This window comes from Branchiostoma belcheri, unplaced genomic scaffold, assembly GCF_001625305.1.
Source record: "Branchiostoma belcheri isolate BF01 breed outbred unplaced genomic scaffold, Haploidv18h27 scaffold17, whole genome shotgun sequence".
NCBI lineage: Eukaryota > Metazoa > Chordata > Leptocardii > Amphioxiformes > Branchiostomatidae > Branchiostoma > Branchiostoma belcheri.
In genome coordinates, this window is record NW_017803157.1 from 1,611,056 (window position 1) to 1,636,199 (window position 25,144).

A 25,144-nucleotide genomic window follows, 5' to 3' on the forward strand; every position below is an offset into this window, starting at 1 on the left:
CATGGGGCTAAGAGGGAAAGAGAAGTGAATATGAAGAGCTGGGGTGGTGGTTGAGATGAGATGGTGGAATAGATTTATACCTAAATCAGTAAATGGCTAAAGGATTATGTTTGTCTTGTCTTACAGTAGCATTTCAGTAATTGCCAGTATGTATTATCCTGTTAATACTGTCAAGACAGTAACTGTCAGTAAGATATTAGTTAGGATAATACTTGTCAGTTACATTACAGTAGTGACAGATAAGCTGCTCTTACTGATATGTTACTGAAATGAGTTGTTAAGTAACTGATCAGTTGCTGACAGTCACATATCAGTACTGTTGATTTGCTAAGGGTTGCTAAGAAAGAAACAGGAAAAGAGCATCTGCAGTCAGGTACATTTGACCACAGGTAGATTAAGATAGCACGGTGCTTGACAAAGCATGTAATTTCTCAGGCAACAGATGCTGTATCGTGTAGTGTCTTTCATATTGAGAACAGCCAGATATGATTATCCAGGTCGATCGATTGACCATCTGGACATTTCTGCACAACTGACTGCATGATAACCTGGACTCGAAATACCCACATCATGTCAGCAGGATTCTCGCCAGAATTTTTGCATGTAGGGCTCCAAGCAGATGTCTCGGTGTCAGCAAAAGACAGCATCAAATTGGCCAGACAGTATTCATTGGCCACCCAGTGGCTAAATGGACACTCCTCTGGCCAATGGATACTGCCTTGCCACCATATTATGATCTGCTTGGAGAGTAGAGGAATCCAAGCATTGTATTTCCCAAAAATTTTTAAACTCCGAGACATCTTTTTCACTACTTCCTGCTTATTGAGAAACAAATTCTGAAAAGTTCTGTTATATAGCTTCATATTAAGATCAATTTCGCATATAAGTGAAAAAGTATTTCAAGCCCTGATAACCATATTGTTCCTCTTCTAATGGGATAGATTTTCAGTGCGGCTAAGACAAAACAGATAACAAAAATATTGACTCAAAAATTATCTGACAGTTAAATGCATCTGACAGGTAGTCTCCAAAGCACACAGGTATTACATCATGCAAGGTAGGCACTGCATACCGTAAATCACAACATTTTCACAGTACTTTTATATTCACGGTTTTCCCGGTCACCTTTGATACTTTGATACGAACTTATCATTACCGTGAACAAATTATTCACCGACTTTCTTTTTGCTGCAACTGCTGCCACCACAAACGTATAGTTCCACAAACATGTCCATTTTTCTCAGACTGCGAATGTTCTTTATGGGGGCCCTCAAGCCCTGTTCCGTAGAGCGTAATCAGCCGTTTTAATTCTACGTAGAGCGTAGACGGACCGCTCCAATATTTTTGCGTAGAACGTATTTGCCGTTTTAATTCTACGTAATGCGTTGTGGAATTTACATGGAATTTATCGTAAAGCGTAATCGAGAGTTTTCCGAATTCAGCGTAGAGCATTGTCGGGACCCCCCCTTGCAGGCCCTCCTTTATGAACATGAAGTAATTTACAGTACGTAGTTTCTTCAAATCCTTGTACCATGCATGCAGGAATCCAACATGTCCCCTTGGACTAAACAGGCAGACTTGTGTCTGGTACACGCATTTCCTCAGTACCCAAGGTTAAAAGTACACCTCAGCATTCCTTTAACAGAATTTGCAAGACATACACAAACACAGGAAGAGAAAGAGAGTGAGAGAGAGAGAGAGAGAGAGAGAGAGAGAGAGAGAGAGAGAGAATTATTGCAATTTTCTGTGCAAGTAGCAAATGATCTACTCTCACGAATGAGTAGGAGTCACTAATACTAGGAAAGCAGTATATATGTACCATGTTTGATATCTAAATACAAAGCTCCAATTTTACCTGCACTAACCTGCATATGCAGTACCAATTTCGAGGCCTGCTTCCAAAATACAACGATACAAAAAATTCAAAATATCGCCCTCGACTGGGTCACTTTGACCTAGATTCTATCACAAGTTTTCTTCCACAAGTTTGATTTAAAGGTTACCGATTAAGACAAACAAGTTCTTGATCTTACCAACAACACTATGGACAAACAGTGAAACACAGTTGCCATGTTTCAAGGATGCAGTGCCACGAATTCAATGTTATTTTTAGCTCTTCACACATTTCTCCATGCACATTATGGAAATCAGAGATACATACACACTTTTATAATGGCCATAATGGTCCAATGAATTTCTCATTGTGACATGGTCAAAGGTCGCAATTTACGTTTTTTGTCAGGACGTATGTACGTACGCTACTACGGATGTATCTACATGGCAACAAAAATATTTGCTAGGCCACATTTTAATTTTCACCAAAGACAGGTCCTAAACTTCTTCTGGGGCTAATAGGTTATGTCATAACAAGTTTACTTACACGGATATATCAATTTCTAAGACACAATACGTGGAATCTACTAATTTTATGGCATCTTCTTGTTACTGAGGAAGAGAAGTCACCAAAGTAAACATAAATAATTTCCGCTAGAATTCAGTCCTGGCAGTGGCAGTCACTGGTAAAGGTACCACATCCCTCAAAGGTTTAGTCTGATTATCATTGACTTAAATGATATTACATTTAAAAGATATCATCTCAACTTCCTGCCATTTCAAGCTGAGTGAGAGGGAACTGTTTTCAAGTTGTTAAAACAGGTTGGTGTATGGGAAATACACTGATGATTCCCAAGTTTACATATTATAATACTTACCAGTTACTGACAGTGCATACTGATACTGTGATAGTCTGATAGAAGCACTTTACGTACCAAGATGACTTGAAACGATCCGGACAGCAACAAAAACCACAGACGTCCAACTTTAGCCGCTTACCCTGGTCACATTTGGAACATCTCTGTACTTCTTGTTTACACACGGCCCATAAACATACCAGCGCACAATGGGCCATAAACACAGGCATTGGTTACCTGAGGAATGTGTTAAAGTGTAAATAAGCGTTGGCTTTAGCCAGGACGCTACCTTTATACCTGGTCTCATTAACATTTAGGCTAATCACCTTGTGACCAACTTGTTTCTGGGTCGTCCTTTCAATCATTTCTTTCATACCATTTCTTATTATTTTCTAAACATGAGCTGAGGACAACCCAAAGATTAGTCCACTTACATATATATATATACATATATACACATTACGTATATATACCCAGTACGTTTACATGGACCAGTGCAGGTACGGTAGACATCAAAAATACCTGCACAGCTCCAATTTTCCCTGTACATAAATGCACCCAGTATTTCGAGCCCTGTGTGAGAAGACTTAGATTAGAAGGCAAGTTTGAAGCCTGACAAATGATCGTTAAGTACTGCTAACTTCCAGCTTAATTTGGTTTGTGAGGAAATGAAGCCGGTGTGTGGAGGCACTAATGTCATTTTCCTCCATCAACCATCTCTCAAATTCAGGCAGAGTTCACGTTACCTGCACTACTAATGCAGGCTACCTTGTTATACTTCATCATGATGTCATGCTGTGCAATAAAATTGTGCTGCATTTATCACGAGGTTGAAAATATTTCATTTTCGATGTTCATCATGGCAAATTGTAATTTCATCTCTTTAGCATAATGTGCCTTCCACATTCTAGGGAAGGCTTTCAGTAGTTATTCAGAGAGAAGCACATGCAATCATCGTAATCATTATTACTGTATATTGTCGGCAGCAAAAAAAACAGGCGTTCCAGGGAAGGCAGTCAGAGAAGCTTGTGCAATCCAAAAATAATTTAGAAAGAGTGAAAATCAGTGCCCCCACCTCCTTCCCAAAAAAAAACACAAACACGCACTGGGAACAACTGTACAAGAGGCTACTGTAAAAAAATTTGAACGTTTCTGAAGACACAGGCTTTAGAAAAAATCAATCTACACTACATGTTTTTTTTTTCCAAATTTTATCCACCATAGACAAGCAAGAACAGCCCCTACTAGTACTACTACCAAGATGTAATAAAAGTGTTTTGATTATGGAAAATTCAGTTCTTTCATTAATATCAAATTAACAAGAAATAAACTCACTGCCTCATTAGCAAAACAAAAAATCAGGATGTTAGAATTACCATTTAACAAGTTACGTTACACAGTAACAAACCTCCCATTGTCAAGTATGGTCAGAACTAGGCTTTATAATTACCCCATGATACCAGGAGGGCTAATCTCTCTTTTGTTAGACAGTCAGCCTTTCTCTTCTGTGATTTAAACAGTGACAAATACATTCAGCTGTTTCTGCTCTGGTCAGACAGAAGAGTATACATAACAAAAGGAACACAAAAGCATGAAAGGGGGGGCTGACTCAAAGGTTACTTCCTCATCAGAATTAGCCTGTATACAAATCTAAATGTACGCCAGCATTACTCTCTAAGCAGAGGTTTGGGGTTATTTTTGGCGTGTTTTTAGGCTTTTTTATCAGGGTTTCTCTTTTGCAATGAACTTTTTTTCTCACCCAAAAAGAAAAAAAATTTTCATTGCAAAAGAGAAACCCCGATAAAAAAAAGCCTAAAAACACGCCAAAAGTAACCCCAAACCTCTGCTTGGAGAGTATGCCAGCGTCTAGTATAATCAGTTCTCAAGTTTCTAGTACGTAACTAACAAACTTGTTTGATTTTTCCATAAACTTCAACCACTTTGTTCTCTGTTTTTGACAAGTAATATTCAACCCGAGATAAATTGTAAACCTTTGAATCGGACATGTCTGTTCAGTATATCATAATTCATATGATAAAATCAATAATCTACTGTATACATTTTAATCAATATACTGTATACCATTATCTTACAAACATTTATATCATGAAGTTTATTGACACAACAATGATATCATGTACTATGAAAGAACTCTGTCATTGTACATACTACTCACTATGAAATAGCACATCGACAAATGTCATCTCATACGTTCTACCATAAAGGCCAAAGCATGGGAGTGATTATGAGGTAGAATCAGTAATGAGCTTATACCCAAGTAAGTGTCAATTCCTATTGCTGAAACCATGTGTCATGGATATATTTGCCTCAGGTGAACAGTACCTTACAGAGCAATGTTCTGTAGAATTTGTCGTCATCTTGCAATAAAATATGTTGGTATAAGTATAACATGTTCTCACAAAACTCACATCTTCAAGTTGGGACATTTTTTAACTTTATGTTTCGAACAATGTTGGGCTGTCCTAAGAATATTAAGATTGAGCTAGAATGCCTAACTAAGCATTGGCAGTGAATTGTGAAATAAGGCCCAAACAAATAGAAGTCCGCTGGTTCAACTACAAACACATGTTTTGTATGCTGATGGCCAAACTTGGAGATCATAATAAGACCCAAACGAATTAAGTCCAGTGATCGACTACTTCTTTAGAACTTATAGAAGTCTTATCCATTTGATTGTTGGACCGTCCAAACATGTTGTGTGCTGGTGGTCAAACTAGGAGATCTGTCTGAGATTTGCTGTGTCCACAGAAAGGGGACAAGGCTGACCCAAAGACAGTCCATACCAGGGAGCTGAGAGGCATGAATGAAACTGCATAACAATACCTGAGACTGGAAACAGCTGGGAGCGAGATTTTCTATGGCTTTCATTCAGAAACATGACCGGAAATTCTCTGTCCTCCACTGAACCAGTTGTGGTCCCACACTGGGGTTATTTGCTCAGTAACACACAATAGATGTCTTATCCTATTCAGGAGTGAGGAAGTAGAAACATTTGATGTACTAGACCCCAAAAGGTACCTGCTATAAATGGGATCACTTTTGAAAAGTTTTGCATAACAAGACGGTTCCTTCCATACATGCTGAAAATCACAACAAAGACAGGACGAGAAAAAAAAATGAAGGCATCCAATGCATTTTCAGGGTGGCAAAACAAAAAATATTCTGGATATGGAAATCTGTCTCTAACATTTACTGCCATTTCATACTTCACATTCAACTTGAAACATTTAAATGTTTAAATGAATTTAAATGAATAAACTTTATTGCATATTCCTGCCCAGATGGGCTAAATGCAAAATAAAATCATGCTAGGTGAGGAGTTAATTTTTGGTAACCACCAATAAATATCTAGAACCAGCCTTCTATCTAGATTTTTTAAATTAAAGTTTTCTGCCAACATGCAATTTTGCACGTAACCAAAAAAAACATATTTCAAGCACTGATCCAGACATCTCGACGTCTAGTCTAACCTAATCAAGCCAAAAAGGTTTTCCACTGGAGAACTTATTATACTGGAGGAGTCAATTATGTAGGAAACCATGTGACATACACCAGGGTTCAAAATCTTTTTTCCTGGTAAGTAACATTGAAAATTACCTGCACCAGACAAATTTTACCTGCACCACTCAGAATCTAGGATGTATGGATCATACTAAAAACTGTTCAGAAACCATTTTCATTATTTCCTTTATACTTCATAGGTGGTAACAGTGAATGCAACAAATAAAAATTCACATGTATCTATTAGCAGTGCAGGTAAGGTACAGGTAGACATCAGAAATACCTGCACAGCTCCAATTTTACCTGCACTTAAACCTGCATATACCGTAACCCAGTACATGGACCAGTGAAGGTTAGGTACAGGTAGCAGTGTTCGAAATACTTTTTTTCAGGTACGTGCAAAATTGCACATTGGCAAAATTTTTAGGTGCAATTTGAAAAATTTATGTGCAAAATTATATTTAGCCTTGCATCTTTAGGTTTGCAACTGTTTTACTGTGTATTAACCTTCTTAGCCTGCCACTGCATATAGAAGTTTTAGTATACATTAAAAAGAAGGGACCAAACAAAACATGAACAATGCTAGTATCATCTGTGTTTATATAAAAAAAAGAACACACAAAAAAATTTGTCGGCATTAGCTTCAAAGGACGCCGCTAGTGACTTCCGGCCCTCTCACTCGTCATACCGGGGTATCATGTCACGAACACTACAGTTGGAACTTCCACATCTTATACGGCACATAAAGAAAATTTACCAACAGTATGCGAGCAATAAATTTCATTTATTTTGCATATTTTTTTACCTTGAATATCGTGCATGATATAAGGAAAAAATACTGCTTAGAAAAAAACAACGTAAATTTTTGCTTCTTGGCGCTCCCCTCCCCCTCCTCTAGGGGCGCGTCGTCAACATCGGCCGCGGCCGCGGGATCCTCGGAGACGGTGGACCCGGTGGCATCTCCCGATCCACCGTCCCCGGCTGCACCAGCCTCTGGTCCACCGCCACCGGCTGCACCAGCCTCTGATGCCGGCTGGGCCCGTGAAAAGAACTTGAAAATCGACCCCTTCTTCATGGGCCCTTCTTCATGCTTTACAAATTTCCTGGGTAGCACTGAATGCTGGGAAATCCGAAAACTCTGTTTTTCACCGAATTTCACCGAAAATTGGACGAAAAAGCCGAAATTACTCTGCCGAAGGACTTCGTCCCACATCGGGCAACAAGTTTCGCGGGTCTCACCATATTTGGTAAATCAGCTACGTAGGCCTTCGCGTCTTGCCATATTTGGTAAATCATTACGTAGTGCCTTCGCGTCTTCACCTGGGGACGAGAGCAGCTTGTTCCCAGGATGTTCAGTAAGGAAAACAATATGGCTGCCATGCGCCCAGCGCGATGTCGACATAGCAAGAAACTTCGGAGATACGCAGTGCAAACATGATATATCGGTATTTTCCAGGTGCAAAATTGCACATTCAAAATATTTTTACTTAGGTGCAAATCTTGAAAATTACGTGCAATTTGCACATTGCACCTTTGTATTTCGAACTCTGGGTAGACATCAGAAATACCTGCACAGCTCCAATTTTACCTGCACTAAGGTGCATCTGCACCCAGTATTTTGAGCCCTGTATTATTATTGCACAGTAAGAGTTAATAATGTAGACAACCACCTGACACAAACACACACAGACATCAGCTGATTTATGACAGTTGACTTCACACCTCCAGACAAATCTACTCACACTGGACACCACTTTTCTGCCTCATAAATTTTTCAACACCAGTTTTTAAATGGGTCACTGGACGTGTTTGGACACAATGTGTGAGTTTTCTTTTGCGTCTATTTTCAATTTACAAGTCAAACATGAAGATATTCATAGGCTATTTTTACATTTCTACTACATTATTCATCAAATGAAGATCCACAGTTCACATTTAACAATTCATACGACAAAGATGACTTGAAAGAACATAATCAAAGAAGTAGATGATCGTGATAAAAATCCTTGTTATCTGAACAGAGAAAAATTTCAACTGCTCAAAATGTAAGGGTTCCATCAGATGATGATGATATACTTTTAACTGTTAGAAATTTCCCTCTGCAGTCTGGATTTTGTGGAGACATTTTCAATATTGCAGAAAAATTGCAATTTTGCAGACTGAAAAAATCAGGCTAGGAACTCAATGGTGTTGGCCTCCGTGGTTAAGGCCAAAGGATAATGGCAGAAAGTACAAGTATATTTCCAAATTGCAGTACAAAATTTTGACATTCTGCAATATTGTAGAACACTGAAAAAAGTATTTCTACCACTGAACTTAGAAAATGCCTAAAAACCAATCAGATGAAGCTTGCTGTTTCAGGCTCCTTTCATCTTTTTTTTCTAATACTACCTGAAATAATATCATTAGAGCAGAGTTTAACTAAATAAGGCTACCAAGAACAGAGAGGCCACTGTGTGCTTCTAATGAAAGGGATTAAAAGTACATATCCTCCCTGTAATTTTTCCAACATTTCGAAGACCAGAAAAGAAGATAACACATAACAATGCGCGAAACTATCAATTACTATTGTGAACAGCCTGTATTTTGGTGGAAGTGTTTTGTCTCTGAATAGCAGGCCATGGGAATATAACCCCTTTTTGTAGACGACCTTTCACCTGTGGGGTTCCGTGACCTTTCCAGCTGACCTATCCAACTGCCTCCAGGCAACCCTAAACAAAAACACTCAAAATGGCGGGAAAACCGACCAATGGTGTACAGTTACAGGGTGATCATATATTCAAGTTATGCCAAACAGTTGTCTGTCTGGTACCTTACCTGGCGTTATTGTATGCCAGTGTTCTAGCCAGTGTCTGTCTTTCCGTCATTTGACCGAATTTTGCCTCTCATGACGGGCAAATATTTCACCTAATCTGTCATCTTTGACAGACAAAAATTGGTGTGTGAAGATACGGATAGAGATACTATACTTTGTCTGCCAGCAAAATTTGCCCCTCAAAATGCAGGAAATGGTCTTTCTGGGGGTCAAAAGTTCCAAATTTTCCAGTGGTGCTTGACATGATATTACAGGTACATCAAACAAAATTGAGATGACAAAAAAAATTCAGGCTAGCTAGACAACTGTAACTACCAGTATGTAATACTATAAAACCTTGGCAAAGGACTGAGAAAGAGCTGCAACACTGGTAGACCATACAGCCAGCTAATTCAGTTAAAAGCAGTGGTCCATCCATCCTGGTGTCTGTTACCTCTGGCTGGTCTGATCTATGTAACCCTGCCAGACCTTTCAAATAAACAACACATCCTCCTGTAATTTAAAACTGACAACCACTTGCTGTCTGGGAGGATATCTTCTGGCTATAGGAACCATTATTCATTGTGTCTATGTAGTGTACTGTACAGGTAGCCATTGCAGGTAGCAGGGCTCGAAATACTGGATGCATATGCACCTTAGTGCAGGTAAAATAGGAGCTGTGCACGTATTTCTGATATCTACCTGCACCTAACCTGCACTGGTCCATGTGTACTGGTATTATGTATACATGTAGGTATCGCATATCATGTAGGAGCAACTGTTTTTTTTTTTTGGCGTATCTTAATTCTTATTACCTGGTGACATAGGAGTATGATTTTTATTTGCTACATTGACTGTTATCACCTACTATTAAGTGTAAGTCTGAGTGGTGCTGGTAAAATTTGTCTGGTGATATAGTGGTGCAGGTAATTTTCAGGCATGCAGAAAAAAAGTATTTCGAGCCCTTCAGGTAGAGAACAGACCGAAACACTCAACGTCTATCAAGGGAGGTGGATCAGCAAGACATATAATTAAGGGGATCAAGACGACATTCTTTTGCAGTGACTTCAGCCCAGTTTGAGAAATACTTGAATGTTCCTATTCGGCTCACCTCCTATGAACCCAACTAACTCAACACGTCAGAAAAGACTTCCACCTGCCAAAAGCAACACCTACCCTAATGTATGGACAAACATTTATTTTTCAGATTACCAAACCCATTACTAGTGTATATAACTTTGCCACTTGACTAGTAGTAGGTGGCAATATTTACTTTCTTGTGTCTCTTTTAGATTTTACATCAACCTTGACAAAGAGCCAATACTGGTAGGTTCCAGTCCTTGGGAACAAAGTAGGAGTCTATTCTCAGTGATACATCAGGAAGTAATCTCACTGAGAGGGTCAAGTTCCAAGGTTAGAGCTAAGTCATGGGTGGGCTATTTATTTTTCTCCTTACATGCTGTAGTCTCTTGGCAAGCTGCTCAGCCAGTATCTTAACATACTAGTATATTTTTCCTGATCAATATGTACTGTGTTTTGACTGCTGCCATGTTCTGATTTATTCTTCTGTTTTATAAAAAATAAAAACTGGCAATATCACAATGGGCAAAGAGAGTTAGAGTTTCTGAACCTTGGAACAACCTGACATCCCATCAAGAGAAGAATACTTTAATGCTAAAAGAAGAATAGTACAAAAACGGGCCTACTACTAGCAAACATTACAACCAGCTGCAACTTACAATGACACCTGCAAGCCGTGTGTGTATCATAATTCAGAACTCAATCAAACGGTAGGACAGGATTCAAACCCCCAACCAATGGGAGCGTGATTCGGGTACAGGTACAGGATTGCCAACCACCTGTCCCTAGGCCTAACTACATCTCAAATTCCAGCGAACCCCTATAGCCTGTCATTACAGGAAGTAATCTGAGCTGATCTGTGCATCAGTTCAGACATTACTGCAGGTCTGTGTGAGACCACAACAGGTGGGTCTCATCCAGACAGGAGACTATTATCCTTCTCCACCACTGTCTCTGGCCTTACAGCACCTAAATCCAAGAAGTTAGAACTCTGGAAAGGCACTGTTAGATTACTTGGAACTTAATTAAAGGCATCCAATACAATTTTAGGGCGGTAAAACAAAATATAATTTGGATCGTAGATGAGGAAATCTGTCTAATATTAACATTTACTGCCATTTCTTGGCATATTTTTGTCATTATTTCCTAATTGAAGCATTTGAAATAGCCCCAAGACAAGGTATGCGATTTTTTTTATTTTTGGGGGTATCACCAACAAATTTCTAGAACCACCATATAATATGAAACAAGCAATCGTTTTCTGTCAGGGACATTGCATGTTTGCCTCACAGATATCAGGATGCGATAGGGTTAAATCAACTTACTATATTTAAAAAATAACCAGGAAATTGACTTTGAAAATCCAAGTTCTACTTCCCTGAAATTGCCTAGGGTGCCTTTAACGATGAGGAATCATTAACGAGTGCTACTAGTAATTACCTGTGGTGTCCTCTCATTGGGTGGCGTCATGAGGCTCTTCCGTAGCTGTCTGTCGACGTATGACGCCATGGCGATATTCCGCTCTTAGGCCGCTCTTCACAATCAATCAACTCTCTCCAGAAGAGCACTTCGCACCAGGAGTTAAAATGCCGACGACCGTTCTGCTGCAAAGCTAAGAGATCTCCGAGGAAATCCAACAGGGAATAAAATCCAGACAGCGATCGATGGAGGGAGCTCGTAGCAGCCTTGGCTCCCCTCCCATTCTGGTCATTAAAGTTTTAACTGGATTGGTCAGACTGGGAAACACCACTGGGAGCACAACTCTCCGGCGTACGTACTGTGGTCAGACTCAGGGGGAAGACTTGGGTCTGTACTGTGGAGGTTGTTCCTAGCCAACTGTTGTCACTTTCCATTCAGAGCTCCTGTAATTTAAAAGTGAGGAGAGTAAGATTTAGTTCAATTGTAATGGGTTCACTTCAAGTGCCAGCAACTGGTCAGTCTAACACTAGTAACAGGTCTGGACCTTTTACTAAGTTTTAGCCTTGCAGTTAGTGGTTCATGAGCTGGCATCCAATTCGCACCAGAAGACTGTACTACTTGCCCCTTTGTGTTTCATAATGTCACCAAGTGCCCAATGTCTACAAATTAAAGACGACCTGAAACACTAACACCACCTGGAGTAGGTTATAATTATGGATAAGTGTTGGGTGGTGGTTGGAGCAAGGATGGGATCAAATATCACATTATAATGTAACTGGTACTAAATGGCTTCTATGGAAATTAAGGGCTTAACGTTATACTAGAATAGTCTCTAACAGACTCCTTTGCAGGCTGAATAAATAGTAGAACTTGGCAAAGGGGGAAATCATTGGCCAGAGGAGTTGTTTGCCTGCAGTTGTTTGCCTGCACGCCGATTTCTACTATTTATTCAGCCTGCAAAGGAGTCTGGTAGAGACTAATACTAGAAACCTGTCAGTACAACTACAAACTAAAAATCAAATTGCAACTACTAAAAAATTAAGAGATTTATCGCAATCTGCATAGTTTTTTTTATTCTCTTTAGTTCTTCATTCAACCGGTGTTAATTTTGAAAAGATCAGTCGATACGAGTGTTTTTGAAATCGACCACACCTGCCCCCCTCAAAACAAAACAACATACAGTAATTTACAACAACACACATAAATTTACACCACAATATTATTTGTATACAAGCCCACTACCTCGTAATTCTTGCAGTTGATCATATACTACATAATATACAGTAGCAACGTAAAATTTGAAAGGTTATCTGCTATTGTTCGACAAAAATCCTATGGATGTAGGTTAGATAATTTTTGGCCTGGGGCAACACGAGTATCGCTCACAAGTGGGTGGACTAACCACTGCCTGTAGTGAAACACATCCCAAATCAAAACCTGATCCCGCGGGTTTTTATTTGCAGACGACTTTAGTCTGCACAAGTGTGTGTGGACCCCGTGTTGTGAGCTCTGAGCCCTTTGAACACTCTGTACTCTGTACGTAGATCTGACCCGACATATTCAGCTGGCGACATGTTTCACAGAGGCAGACGACAGATTTGACAGCCAGGGTACAACAAACTGCACTAAACACTGCGGCCATCGACATGTATAGGGCAGGCAGGACAGCAGTTACGGCAAAGTTTACATCAGATTTCCTTTACGAAAAGCTAGCAGGGTGTGTGATCGGAGTTCTTAGATCAAAGGTCTTGGCTGGAAAGCGTTGAAAAGGTCCCGATACGCGAGTTGGCACGGGGCGAAGCAGTTGACAGTTTGTACGGTTGTCACTCAAGGGAGTCTGCTACACTGTTTAGCGGTCTCAGACCGTGACGTTTATGATTTTTCACAGTCCTCAAAACGTTTTATAACGGCTAGCTCTGTGCAGGCTTCTTTTTGGATACCATCCTCACGTCCTCTTGGGTTCACACACACAGGAAAATATAAATATTTACATACCTTGAGTCGGAAACATGCTATCGAATCGACCGGTCCCGACGCCAAATTTTTCGGTGATACGATCAGCCGGAACTGGACGTTTGGACTGTGGTCCTTCGCGGGAAAATGCCTCTCCCGGACTTATACCGCACTCTGAACAGCTAGAACTTCTACCTGAACTTACGACAGCCTTCCCCTACCTGACCCTACCTAACGATTACTCTCGAAGGCGCTAATTTGCCCGAAAGTCACCAAACAAATCAGACAAATCCAAACACCCCAACCCGACTCGGGTCCTCCATGATACTCCCTGTGGGTCACGTGACGGGGAATTGATTGGTCCGAGCAAGTGCGCGTTCTCGTTCCCAGGGCGAAATCCCAACTGTTGCGGGAAGTTTTTTGTTTGCTGCACAGCGTCACCCAGCGGCAAGATGAGGAACTGTCTTTTGCACTTATTACAGTTGTTACTAGTACTTGTTCATCCAACACCCAGTGCAAAACAAATGTATTCTGGATGAGTAAATCTGTCTGATATTGAAATTTGCTGCCATTTCATCATCATTTCATACTTGAAGCATTTGAAATAGCCCAGAAGTAAGCCACGTGAGGCCTCTCAACATTTTTTGGGTACCACCCAAAAATGCCTCTAAAGGTGTAAAACAATGCCACATCTGTAAGTCGCCATTTTGTTACCTTTTCTGTAAGAAATAACTTCAAAGACACCAGCCACCTTCCATTTTGAGTCACCTTTTAATATTCAAAAAAAGTTGTAATTCAAGAATTTAACCCTCCTTACATAATGACTTTGGTTCATTGTACATATCATAAAAACATCTAAAACAGACATCACTGAAACTATCTGTCTAAATTAAATTGAATAATAGTATAGAAAAGTATACACACGTGCATTACAGTGGCTCACACATTCCTTTTCATATGTTACATGTAACGTTAGTTAAATTAAAATGAGTTATCACGCAAAAATCAAACTTGTAACACGTTATACTGATGAAAAATAGCTTGAAGATAGTGAATGCTACTGAAACATCTGACTCTTATGACAATTTATCTGGCTGCTGGGCATATTTTCTCTAATGCAAACTACAAATATAACAGGTCGACGAGGGCATTACAAAAGATATACCTTTCCATTCCATCATATAGACCTCATTATGACACATACCAAGGAGGCAACTAATTTCCTCCTTGCATAAAGTTACTGCAGTTTGGTGTATGGTGTCCAAAAAATGTTCCCAATTTATTCTGTTTAAGACATTATTTAGTGGCTAATATTCCTCTCCATATTAAAGCATATAAAAGGTATACAACACACTTACTTAATTGATTGCACGTTTTGACACTGAGTCTGCCCCCTGAATTTGGCATTTGTCTGACTTCATTATTCAAAATTTACAAATTTCCACTATAAGTATTTCAAATTTTTGACACAACTGCCTATTGGAATGTCTATGTCCTTATACATTTGTACTTGCACCAAATAAGTCTTTCTCACCTAACACATTTATTTCTGTCTCTTACATAATTTTATCTCATTTGCATTGGTTTACTATGGCAAAAGTAATTTGTTTTCCACATCCTCCACATAAAACCCTGGTTAACTAGAAAGGCCGACATTTGCTTTGGAGCAAATACAGCAATGGCTTCACCACATTTTACGACATGGCAGGGAAAGAATGAGAAACACAAGGGAAAACAATGCTTTACATTGATATAACTATAGTATGAAGTAACATACAACTAAGACTACAACAGTTGGATAGCTATTCCCTACATTATTGGTTAGGATTTTTAATTGCATAATGCAAACTGTTGATTTTCAAGAAAAAAGAAGCGTTCATGCCCCGCATTCCAATGCTGGAGCAGGAAAGCTTAAAATACCTACCAAAACACTTGAATACAGACCTACTGTCAGTATGGAATGGCTCTGTGCAGGTATTAATTAAGTTAAGCCTGTTAAATTCCAACAGCCAATCAGCAAGGAGAATAGAGGAAAGCTGCATGCCTATTGGTTGATGCCCTGCATTCCATTGTGATGACTCATGCCCAAATGTGGTAACACTGCACACTAACTCAGTAATACATTTGCTATAACACAGCCAAAAAACTCAAATAAAACCATTCTAAAAGCCTGTATCACAAAAATTAAAAAACGCCTGGGGGTATTTGCCTACTGTACCTCCATACCAAATTTCAGGTCCTTAGGCCTCAAAATGAAGAAGCTGAATCCATTTAAAGAAATGGCAGGAGGAGAAGAAGAAGGAGGAGAATCATGAGAAAAAGCAATATGGTTTCACCACTTTGTGGTGAACCCATAAATACTGTACTTAAGAGCTCAGTGTTATAATGTATCATGAATAAACAAAACCATCAAAGTATAACACATGATCTCTATCTTAGGTACATGGATGATTAATGATGATGTACATTAATAAATTTGTCTCTTTTTGGTGGGAAAATTGGAATTTAAGCATGACAGGCACTTCTACAGAAAAGAGAAACACCAGATGATGATGACGATGTTGTCACAATTCTTCCTTTTCTTTCTCTTCCTCCACTTTCTTGGTTTTCTTGTTCTTGGGGTGACAGGGTCCGTTGGACTCCTTACACAAGAATTTCTCCAGAGTTGTCTTGCTCTTAAAGACGTCGTACAGCTCTTCTTCTCCTTCAATTCCAACGTAGTTGTAGCACATCTCCTTCAACCTAGAGAGATTTCAGAAATTTCACTTTTGTTACCCCTGATGCCTAGCATACCATAATGATATAGACTTTTATTGAACATTGATTAACAATTACATGTACATGTATTTAAAAGGGAGGAAGGAAGGAAGGAAAGAAGGTAGAAAGGAAGGAAGGAAAGAAGGAAGCAAGGAAGGGAAAAAGGAAGAAAGAAAGAAAAAAAGCACATAAAATCCACAGCCAGTAGAATTTGCTAAGGAGGCATCAATGCCAAGAAAATCTAGTGCTGGAGGATCCCTGACTGAGACTTGAGTTTCCTCACCTGTACGGCCACTTGCCTCCCCCCTGCATGACTCCAGGCACCTCTTTAGTCTCCAGACCAGGACCAGACAGCCTCTTCAGACCATCAACCTCCTTAATGCCATAGCTGAAACAAAATATCGTTCATACATCAGACATAACCGGTTCAGGTATTTTTGATACCTTGAACAAGGATAGAAAATTGTAAAACAAATACAGATTCTTTATTGACTCAACAAAAGTACAGGGATTTTCGTATGATCTACTAAAATTTTAATATTAGTAGACCACAATCTTTAGTAGATTTAAACGAAAACCGAGAAAAATAGGGTTTCAGTCAGGCACAGTACGTTCTGCTGGCATGCCTTTCACGGTAATTCAGGTTAAGATAATACTCACTCATCCCAGGATGCTTCGCACACCTCCTCAAACGTGTCAATGATCTCCGACTCACTCAGGGTCTTTGTTCGCTTCTTGGTTACCTTCTCCAGCCTCTCTGTAAACTGAAGAAAAAACAATATATGTAAGTTAGTATCTATGTCTGCCATCACCAGTTAATACCATGTATGTGTAAAGATAAATGAGTAAAAGTTACATGTTTATAAGGACTAATGTGAAATGTTTGGAATTAACTCTTACCTAGCCTGGTGCTTCATTTCAATATACCTGCTGAAAGATCATACATCTGCACAACACACTTGATACACCTACCTATACAACACACCTGTACAACACATCTGATACACGTTGCTGTACAACACACCTGTACAACACACCCGTACAACACATGACCAACACACATCATCTGTCTGTATCTGTATCTGTATAGCCGGTATAACCGCCTTTCGGCGTAACACACCACATCATATACCCTACCTGTACAACACCTGTACAACACACCTGTTACACCTACCTGTACAACACATTTGACCACACACCTACATAGCACACATGTACAAGACTCCTCACCTTGTAAGCAATAATCCTACAGGCGTCACACTTCAGATAGTCCGGCATGTGCATAGACTCGGACTCTTCGCTGTTCACGTCTGGTCCCGAGAACTTGATACTGCCGATCTTCTGGTCTTGTTGTGCACGGGCACAGGTGGTAAACAACACCATCAAAACAAACAACATGTGCCACGACAACACACTACAGTCAAGCCTAGCTGCCATCCTGAATGTTCAAACGGGGTAAATTATTGCAAAACGCGAGCTCTAGTTGCTAGGGAAGAGTGCTACAAGTTATGGCACGCAGACTACTAGGCGAGAACAATTCGCTTGGTAAATTAAATTTTCATCGTGACGCCTGAAGCTGATGCCAGCTGGCCAGGTGGACCAATCCCGGAAGCACACGTTCGACTACGTCATTCATTCGTGGGCGAGACTGTTACACAGCGTCACCTTGTGAAAGTTGTACGAACTGCAAAGACTTTACAAAGGCTGCTGGTTAAATATGCTGGTTGCATTTACTGGTGATTTGAGTGATCATATCTATGTATCGAGCGTGTGTATACGAAATGATCATAAAGAAAACTGGCATAAAAAGCTTAAGGATATATTTTGAAAATAGAACCGTGATGTTGTAACAAGGACTGAATAGACGGAACATGGTGTAAAGTTAGAGGCTTTATTCTGCCGGAAGAAAAGACAATAAACAGGATAGACAAATATATTTCATGTTCTTCAAATTCTCCCAGCCTATGTCTTATCCCTGAGTCACACGTGGTAACAATATAACACACTATAATAAGGGAAGAAAAGAAGGCAGAAAGGAAGGAATGAAGATTTTTAATGTACACACTGGGTTAATAGTTGATAAGTAAGCTATCCATACATATACTAGTATACAAATATAGGGGCAGCTTGTATAAACACACGCTCAAGCTAGCACTAGCAACAGTCTATTAAGTAACTTCGAAGTACGGTATTTGAGTCATTACGTAGCGGGTTGATAAAAGGAAGTCAGTGCTAGAAATACTGGGTGCATGTGCACCTTAGTGCACCCAAAATTGGAGCTGTGCACCCATTTTTTTTCTTTGTTGCCCTGGTGCACCCAAATATTTTGAATTCGTAGTCAAGATGTTAAACGTATAGTAGTATACAGCATATTCTTAACATCAAATAATAAAATCATTCTTGTACTGCTTATCTTTAGAAATAAAACAAAATTAATTTTTGCTGACATTCTACTTATTTTATATGGTACACCCAAACATTTTTTGGTGCACCCAGTTTTTTTTTATGTTGGGTGCACCAGTGCACCTATTGCCAAAAATTAATTTCGACCCCTGGAAGTGAAGCTTGCTGCCCGACGTGCTATCAGGCACAGCACGAAGTCTAAGGTGTTCTCTGTGATGTTGAAAAGGCATGATTATATAACTCTAGACCTTGGTGATTGCCTCAACCTCCGGTTCCTCCTCCTCCTGGTCCTGTTCTGCCGCCCTCTGCATCCTGTCCTTAAACAGGACGGATACGGAGAACTGCATGGTGGAGAACACCAGGATGGTGATGGCCACGTAGCCGATATAACCGTGAAACATCGAGTCTATCCCGGCGTACTCGAAGAAGTATCCGGTAGCATAGGTGCCAATCATGCCGCCGAAAGACGCCCCGACGAACATGACGACCACAATCACTCCCGTCACGTTTAAGTAGTGGTTGGCCCAGGATGAGCAAGCGGGGAAATTCGGGCCACAGCAAAAACCGGCCGCGCAGGTGAGAACCCAGAACACCGTGCTGTCGTTCACCCCCCACACGGAGTACTCGATTCCAACAATCTGGAGCAGGAAAATCGACAACCCTATGAGCAAACCGAGCGGCACCCAGTGGGAGCCGAACGCGCCGAACCCTCGCCCGATGAGAAAGAATGCCCAGAAGCAGGAGTACACCAGAGTCGCGCCGTCTTTGTCAAACAGTCCGCTCTCCACGCTGTAGGCGAACAGGTACTCAAACAGCGACGCCTCCCCGGCAAGGTACGTCAGATAGAACAGGAACAGCATGACGACGTAGAAAGAGCCGAGAACAGGTTCCCCCTTCACGCACCTGTCAGGTGAGAAGAGCTCCTTGAAGGAGAGGCAAAGCTTTGAACTCCAGCACGAGAAAAAACGGCTCCAAAACGGTTGTTGTTCCGGATCCGGACCTGTAGAATCCGGATAAGTAGAATCCGGATCTGTTGAATCCGGATCTGGTTGTTGTTTTTTCTTCGGTTTGAAGCAAGCCAAAAAATCCGGGCGAGAAAGATCCGGCTGATACTTCGGAGAGAAGTAGAAATGGAAGGCCAAGAAGATGACACAGACGGCAGCTGAGACAAAAGTCGGTATAAGATAAGCCTGCTCGATCCTGGACGTTCTCCAGGCTTCCTCCACAGTGAGAGGAGGCGGCGTGGCGGTGCCGTTGACTTCGGGACGCCGGGAGAGGAAAGGTTGGGCCATGAAGGGGACCAGGATCGCGATGAAAGGGTACCCCATGTGGATGATGTGGAGAGCGGGAGCGGAGTTGTCCCCCCACAGTTGGAGCACCGTCACGGTGCCAGCTGGAAGAATAAAAGTCAAAGTCAAACTTTATTGCACAACAATTGTAATACTACAGTATTACTAATAGGTGCAATATATGGCAAGCCCTTCAGAGTTACTACATATTTAGCTGATATCTACTCTAGCGTCTACTACAGTAATGCTTATCATCAGTTCTATGTATCGAAACTATACTATTTCATAAAGGTGCACGTGATGTTACATATATGGAGCATGGCTAACATGATAATATACAGGAGTTTTGCATATAATTACAGACTAGATACCAGGCTATTTTTAAGTAACTACTGTGGTATAAATGGTATAACAATCTATACACAACCATTACGCCCCACGATCCCCGTCTAGTGCATGCCTACCTGTGTCAGTGGCTCCGTGTCCGAACCCGGTGAGCAGCTGACAGATGCCGGTGAGCGCCAGGGAGCGGGACCAGGGCGTGCCGATGGAGCCGACAGCCGCCGCCAGGAGGGAGGAGGCGATCACCATGTCCACCAGAGCTGCAGCGGAACGGGAAGGAAATAGAAGAAAAGTGCCAGTTGACTATGCTTAATAGATTTGATCAATGTTTCGGTGTGGATATGCCGTGTTCGTGGGCGCTGTCTTGTGGCTGTACCATCTGCCGCGCTACTAGTCCCCGTTGAGTTTACTCAATGTTGTGTTTTATTTGAATTACTAGTATAATGCCATGTGTATAACACTGTATTGTATTTCGATGCATTTTTATGACCCCGTCTATTTATTTGTCGGCATGGTGGCCTTGAAAAGGTGTACTTATAATTAGGTCCACCTGTTCCACCGTGCCTCCCATGATGTGGCGAATTGCAATAAATAAATAAATAAAAATAAATAAATGAAATGTACTCTCCGAGTACATATTTCCAAAATCATATCCAGTTGCTTGAGTAACTGTGTTTGGCAAGAATAGAATAGAATAGAATAGAATAGAATAGAATAGAATAGAATAGAATAGAATAGAATAGAATAGAATAGAATAGAATAGAATAGAATAGAATAGAATAGAAAAGAATAGAATAGAATAGTATAGCAGTTACCTTGTTCCTATTACCTGTTCACATATTGCATATTTACTTTTTTTACCCTGTATGTATACCAACGTTATTAGATTTAAGTAGAGATAGTAGGTTCGATAAGTATATCGTACACGTAGAACTTCATGTTAGCAAATAGTCTTATATCACCACATTTTTGTTGTCAATATCTGTATGCTATTAGATGACATGCTCGGGCATGAATTTGCAAAAAACAACAGCTTATTACCTGGATATCTAACCTCAGTCACCGACTTACCTGGGTACAGATCCACGACGACCCCTGCCGCCATGTTGGAGAGGAAGTAGCCGATGGTGTGGCAGAGCAAAACTCGCGAGATTTCCTCGTAGTTCACGCCGAGACGGTCCTTCAGGTCTATCAGGGTGGGGGACGGGAGACGATGGTACAAGCCCTGGGGAGGGGGATGAGAATTGATTAGAAAGGTAACAAATTAACTAGAAAGGTAACATTTGCATGTTCGCATATGGTCTGCTCTCTTAATTCTTACTCAAACACATTCATATATATGGTCAGACAGGAGTCTAGACCCCTCCTACTATAAAATTGCAACATGATGTAACCCAACACTAGTTACCATGGTGACAGGCGTCTGGTTCTGGTCATTGACCTTATTGGTTTGGAGAAGAAGAAGAAACAGAGCAAAAACCATATGTTTCCGTTCGGTTAACAGAATTACATCGGCATACCACAATATCAGGGCATTTTCTGTCCAGGAAACGATATTTGCCCCACGCTAGCCGATTATTTCAAATTGTAGCATAAAGAGAATGCTTAATTATGAGGCTGAGATGTGAGATTCATCTAATCTCCAAGCAGATTCTAGGGTGGCAAAGGACAGTATCAAGTTGGCCAGGCAGTATCCATTGGCCGGAGAGGGTCCAACACGCCACCCAAGCTGTATTTTGTCTTTTGCCACCCTAGGATCTTCTTGAAAATGTATATCCAGTTGTTCTCCTGCTGTTCTCACCATTGCTACCCAAGCCAGGACCAGACAGCCAGTTTTGATAACTCGGTAGTCTCTCGCGTACTTCTTCAGACCGATGATCTTCTGGATTCTCGACTGAATTTTGCTCTGTGTTAAAAAAAAGAACAAGCAAGCCTATTTTGCAATGTACAATGTGACAGGCCACGCCCCCTCGAACTTTATTGTATTCTTTATACCTGTCAACGTCATTATAGGTCTACTTAACCTTAGTAAGGGAAAAGCTGTGCATAGATGGGAAAATATATGAGATATCATCTGTGTTTACGTAGGGAACACATGGACCTGGCATGAAGGTACTACTGACATGTGAACACTGGTGTCAAGAATTCCGATAAATATAATACCTTGAGACCCGTTGAAGTTCGACGTTACGGATGGTTGTTGTGCTCGAAATATATGTTGCACATAGATATAGTTGTTTTGTGCAATTAAGCAAATTTTATGTCTACATGAAGGGTACAGATTGCCTTATCCAACCGCAGCAATTAGAGCTGTGACAAGTGTACATATTACCCACACAAAACAAACAACGCTAAACTTTTTTCTGTCAGCACCGGTCTCTTCCTAAACCCTCTATTACTATGACTAGAGGATCTCCAAGCAGATCCTAGGGTGGCAAAAGACAGTATCAAATTGGCAAACTATCCATTGGCCAGAGAGGGTCCAATACGCCACCCTCTATTGCTATGACTAGAGGATTCGTAGAAGCGAGGATCCGGAGGTAACAGTTTTTCAACTGGCCCTTGGGTGGCGTTTTGGGCCCTTTCTGGCCAATGGATACTGCCTGGTCAATTTGATACTGTCTTTTGCCACCCTAGGATCTGCTTGGAGGTTGATAGTTTTTACCTGACGAGTGTCTTCACCGGATTCGGACTCAAACTTGTCGCTAGTCGGGTCCGGAACCCTCCCGCCATCGTGCACCGCTTCCCCACGCGTCGCCATGTCGGTCTGCGGCCCTTAGTTTGTTCACGGTTCATGTTTAGCCACCATAAGTCACTTATTACCGGCTCTCCAAACAAAGGTCTTAGTCTGGACATAAAAACTTTCTGTGCATCGGCGAGATGTTAGTGTTAAAAATGAAGCAAGATATGTACTTAACGTTCCTTTTCTGTCGTTAGGCAGGACAAAAAATTAACTTTCTGTGCATCAAACCGGAGATCTTGATGTTTCTGTTAAAAATGAAACAACACTCGTATGTAGTTAACGCACTTTTTCTGGCACATGTAACAGTACGGAATATATCATTAAAAGAAGATATAACTGTTGGATGGCCATGCATTTTGTAATTTTCTTGTTTTCGCGAGCTAGACGATTTTTGTGTTATCGATGTTGTTGTTTTCACGTGATGAATGAACAAAATGAAAAACAAGGAAAATCGTAGATTTCAAACCTCCGGGTTTTTTTTATTCTATTGGTTTAGGTTATTTGTTTGTGTGTAGTATGAAAGTTATGTGCGTAATATGTTTGTATGTGTTTGATGGCTACTGACGGTTGGTTTGGTATGGACTGTTGATTAACGTGTCTGACAGCCTGCACCGTCACCCGCGCCATTACCCCCGCAGTCATTGCTGCGCCGTCACCCAAATTTTTTATCGGAACCAGACACCCCTCTGTTTGACCCCTTTTAAATGCTAAGACCCAAAACTGCAACCTCCCCATTCCTTAACAACATGGTAAATTCCATTTTCAGCATGGCGGGGGTGTCCGGAGCACTTAAAAACATTTTATTTCGACGCCCATAAACACATATGCAATTAAACAAAAACGTTCTGCATCATCTGCAGCCCAATAGCAATACGTATACCGAACAACAGACCAATCCGTCCAGCCGATCGCGAGAAACAGCTGCTGACAGAAATGTTTCGAACCATAGTAAAACCTCCTCGCGGAAGGATATCTCCTTCCCCGGAGGTAACAAGGAATTTTTGTTGTACTCTTCATTCATGATTGGATGTTAGAGCGATTTAAAGAGAAAAGATTAGAATGACTGACAATGACATGACATGGTCTCGAAAAAGCTTCGCGACATTTGGTAAAGTTGTCACATGCACCTGTTACTAGTAACCAGACAAGCAGTGGGGACATCTAGCGGTTGCTTCTGATTTTGCAGGCTGCTGACCTACATGACCATGGCATATATTGTTTGCAGGACATGACGCAAGAACCATCCTGTTTTTGACACCTTCATCTGTTTTCTTTAGAGACCACATCCTCCGGCAAACAACAACATATTAACAGCGCTAATACAACTTTCGAGGTTTCAATTTCCAACGAGGAGATACCATAACATGTACTGGTATATCAAATGTCCAAGTAAATCTTTTGCGGACTGCAATATCCGTATCGCATCAAGTTGGCAAACTTAAGACATATTATTAAAGTTTTGCATCGAAGTAAGAGCATTGGAATTACACACTTCTTTCTACATTTATTTGATCTTATTCATCATTTCAGTGATGTCCTTTAGGGTTCAGACAGCTCCCTGGTCAGACCTGTAAATACTACTGTATGCGCATCAGCCAAGTTACATGTATTACGGTTGTGCTGTTTTTGGTAGAGTGTAGAAAGGTTTCTAGTTGGAAGGATGCCTACCATAGAAATTCGGGACCTCGCGCAGCTTTTTGCGAAAAATGATGCAACTACTGTACTTAAAATAGTATGTTAAAAAGTTTAGTTGCAAATGTCAATCTGTCTGCATTCAAAATATCTGAAGTTTTGGCGCCAACACACTCCACAATACCCACACTTTCTTACTTTCTTCTTTACGTCAAGCCGCATGGATCATTACAAATGACTCCGTTACACTCTACAATAGTTATTGGCAAATACAAGACAATCATGAACTGACTCATGATTTCCAAATTCAAAGTATTTGAAAGTTTTTGGCGCCAACAATCCACAACACACACACTTTCTTTACTTTCTTCTTTTCTTCTTTACGTCAAGCCACATATGGATCTCAACTGACCCCGTTAGTACAGTTTTCACCTGAGGGAAAGACGAGACAGGTGAACACGTGATGGTGGGACGGCCTACACGCCGCTCCGCTCTTACCGTTACTGCTGCTCCCCCCCCC

The 25,144-nt window shown here is 40.8% G+C and overlaps 3 protein-coding genes across 3 annotated transcripts in view; all 3 read right to left on the reverse strand.

The window, feature by feature from the left end:
* LOC109466768 (rap guanine nucleotide exchange factor 2-like) overlaps window positions 1–13,805 on the reverse strand; it is a 94,775-nt gene extending 80,970 nt beyond the window's left edge. Inside the window, 2 exon segments of the mRNA XM_019764590.1 lie at window positions 11,527–11,948; window positions 13,501–13,805. Of these exon segments, the coding sequence (XP_019620149.1) occupies window positions 11,527–11,595 (69 nt within the window). The 5' untranslated portion in view covers window positions 11,596–11,948; window positions 13,501–13,805.
* A 2,013-nt stretch (window positions 13,806–15,818) lies between these two features.
* LOC109466850 (marginal zone B- and B1-cell-specific protein-like) lies at window positions 15,819–17,861 on the reverse strand. The gene is made up of 4 exons (XM_019764709.1): window positions 17,446–17,861; window positions 16,876–16,979; window positions 16,499–16,603; window positions 15,819–16,200 (listed from the first exon to the last, which is right to left on the reverse strand). The coding sequence occupies exons 1-4, from the start codon at window positions 17,650–17,652 to the stop codon at window positions 16,023–16,025; spliced, it is 594 nt and encodes a 197-aa protein (XP_019620268.1). The 5' UTR covers window positions 17,653–17,861; the 3' UTR covers window positions 15,819–16,022.
* Window positions 17,862–18,752: 891 nt separating this feature from the next.
* Window positions 18,753–23,010, reverse strand: LOC109466577 (sodium-dependent glucose transporter 1-like). The gene is made up of 5 exons (XM_019764308.1): window positions 22,915–23,010; window positions 22,051–22,155; window positions 21,321–21,474; window positions 20,372–20,509; window positions 18,753–20,011 (listed from the first exon to the last, which is right to left on the reverse strand). The coding sequence occupies exons 1-5, from the start codon at window positions 23,008–23,010 to the stop codon at window positions 18,861–18,863; spliced, it is 1,644 nt and encodes a 547-aa protein (XP_019619867.1). The 3' UTR covers window positions 18,753–18,860.
* Window positions 23,011–25,144: the final 2,134 nt, after the last annotated feature.

What these genes read in the sequence shown, in the direction of transcription:
- LOC109466850 (XM_019764709.1), bottom strand. Translation starts at nt 17,652, where the DNA reads ATGGCAGCTAGGCTTGACTGTAGTGTGTTGTCGTGGCACATGTTGTTT. An exon ending in TGCGAAGCATCCTGGGATGA is followed by an intron (nt 16,604 to 16,875) that starts GTGAGTATTATC and finishes ATTTTGTTTCAG; the next exon opens with CTATGGCATTAAGGAGGTTG. An exon ending in GGAGGCAAGTGGCCGTACAG is followed by an intron (nt 16,201 to 16,498) that starts GTGAGGAAACTC and finishes AAATCTCTCTAG; the next exon opens with GTTGAAGGAGATGTGCTACA.
- LOC109466577 (XM_019764308.1), bottom strand. Translation starts at nt 23,010, where the DNA reads ATGGCGACGCGTGGGGAAGCGGTGCACGATGGCGGGAGGGTTCCGGAC. An exon ending in CGTCGTGGATCTGTACCCAG is followed by an intron (nt 20,510 to 21,320) that starts GTAAGTCGGTGA and finishes GTTCCGCTGCAG; the next exon opens with CTCTGGTGGACATGGTGATC. An exon ending in ACACGGAGCCACTGACACAG is followed by an intron (nt 20,012 to 20,371) that starts GTAGGCATGCAC and finishes TTATTCTTCCAG; the next exon opens with CTGGCACCGTGACGGTGCTC.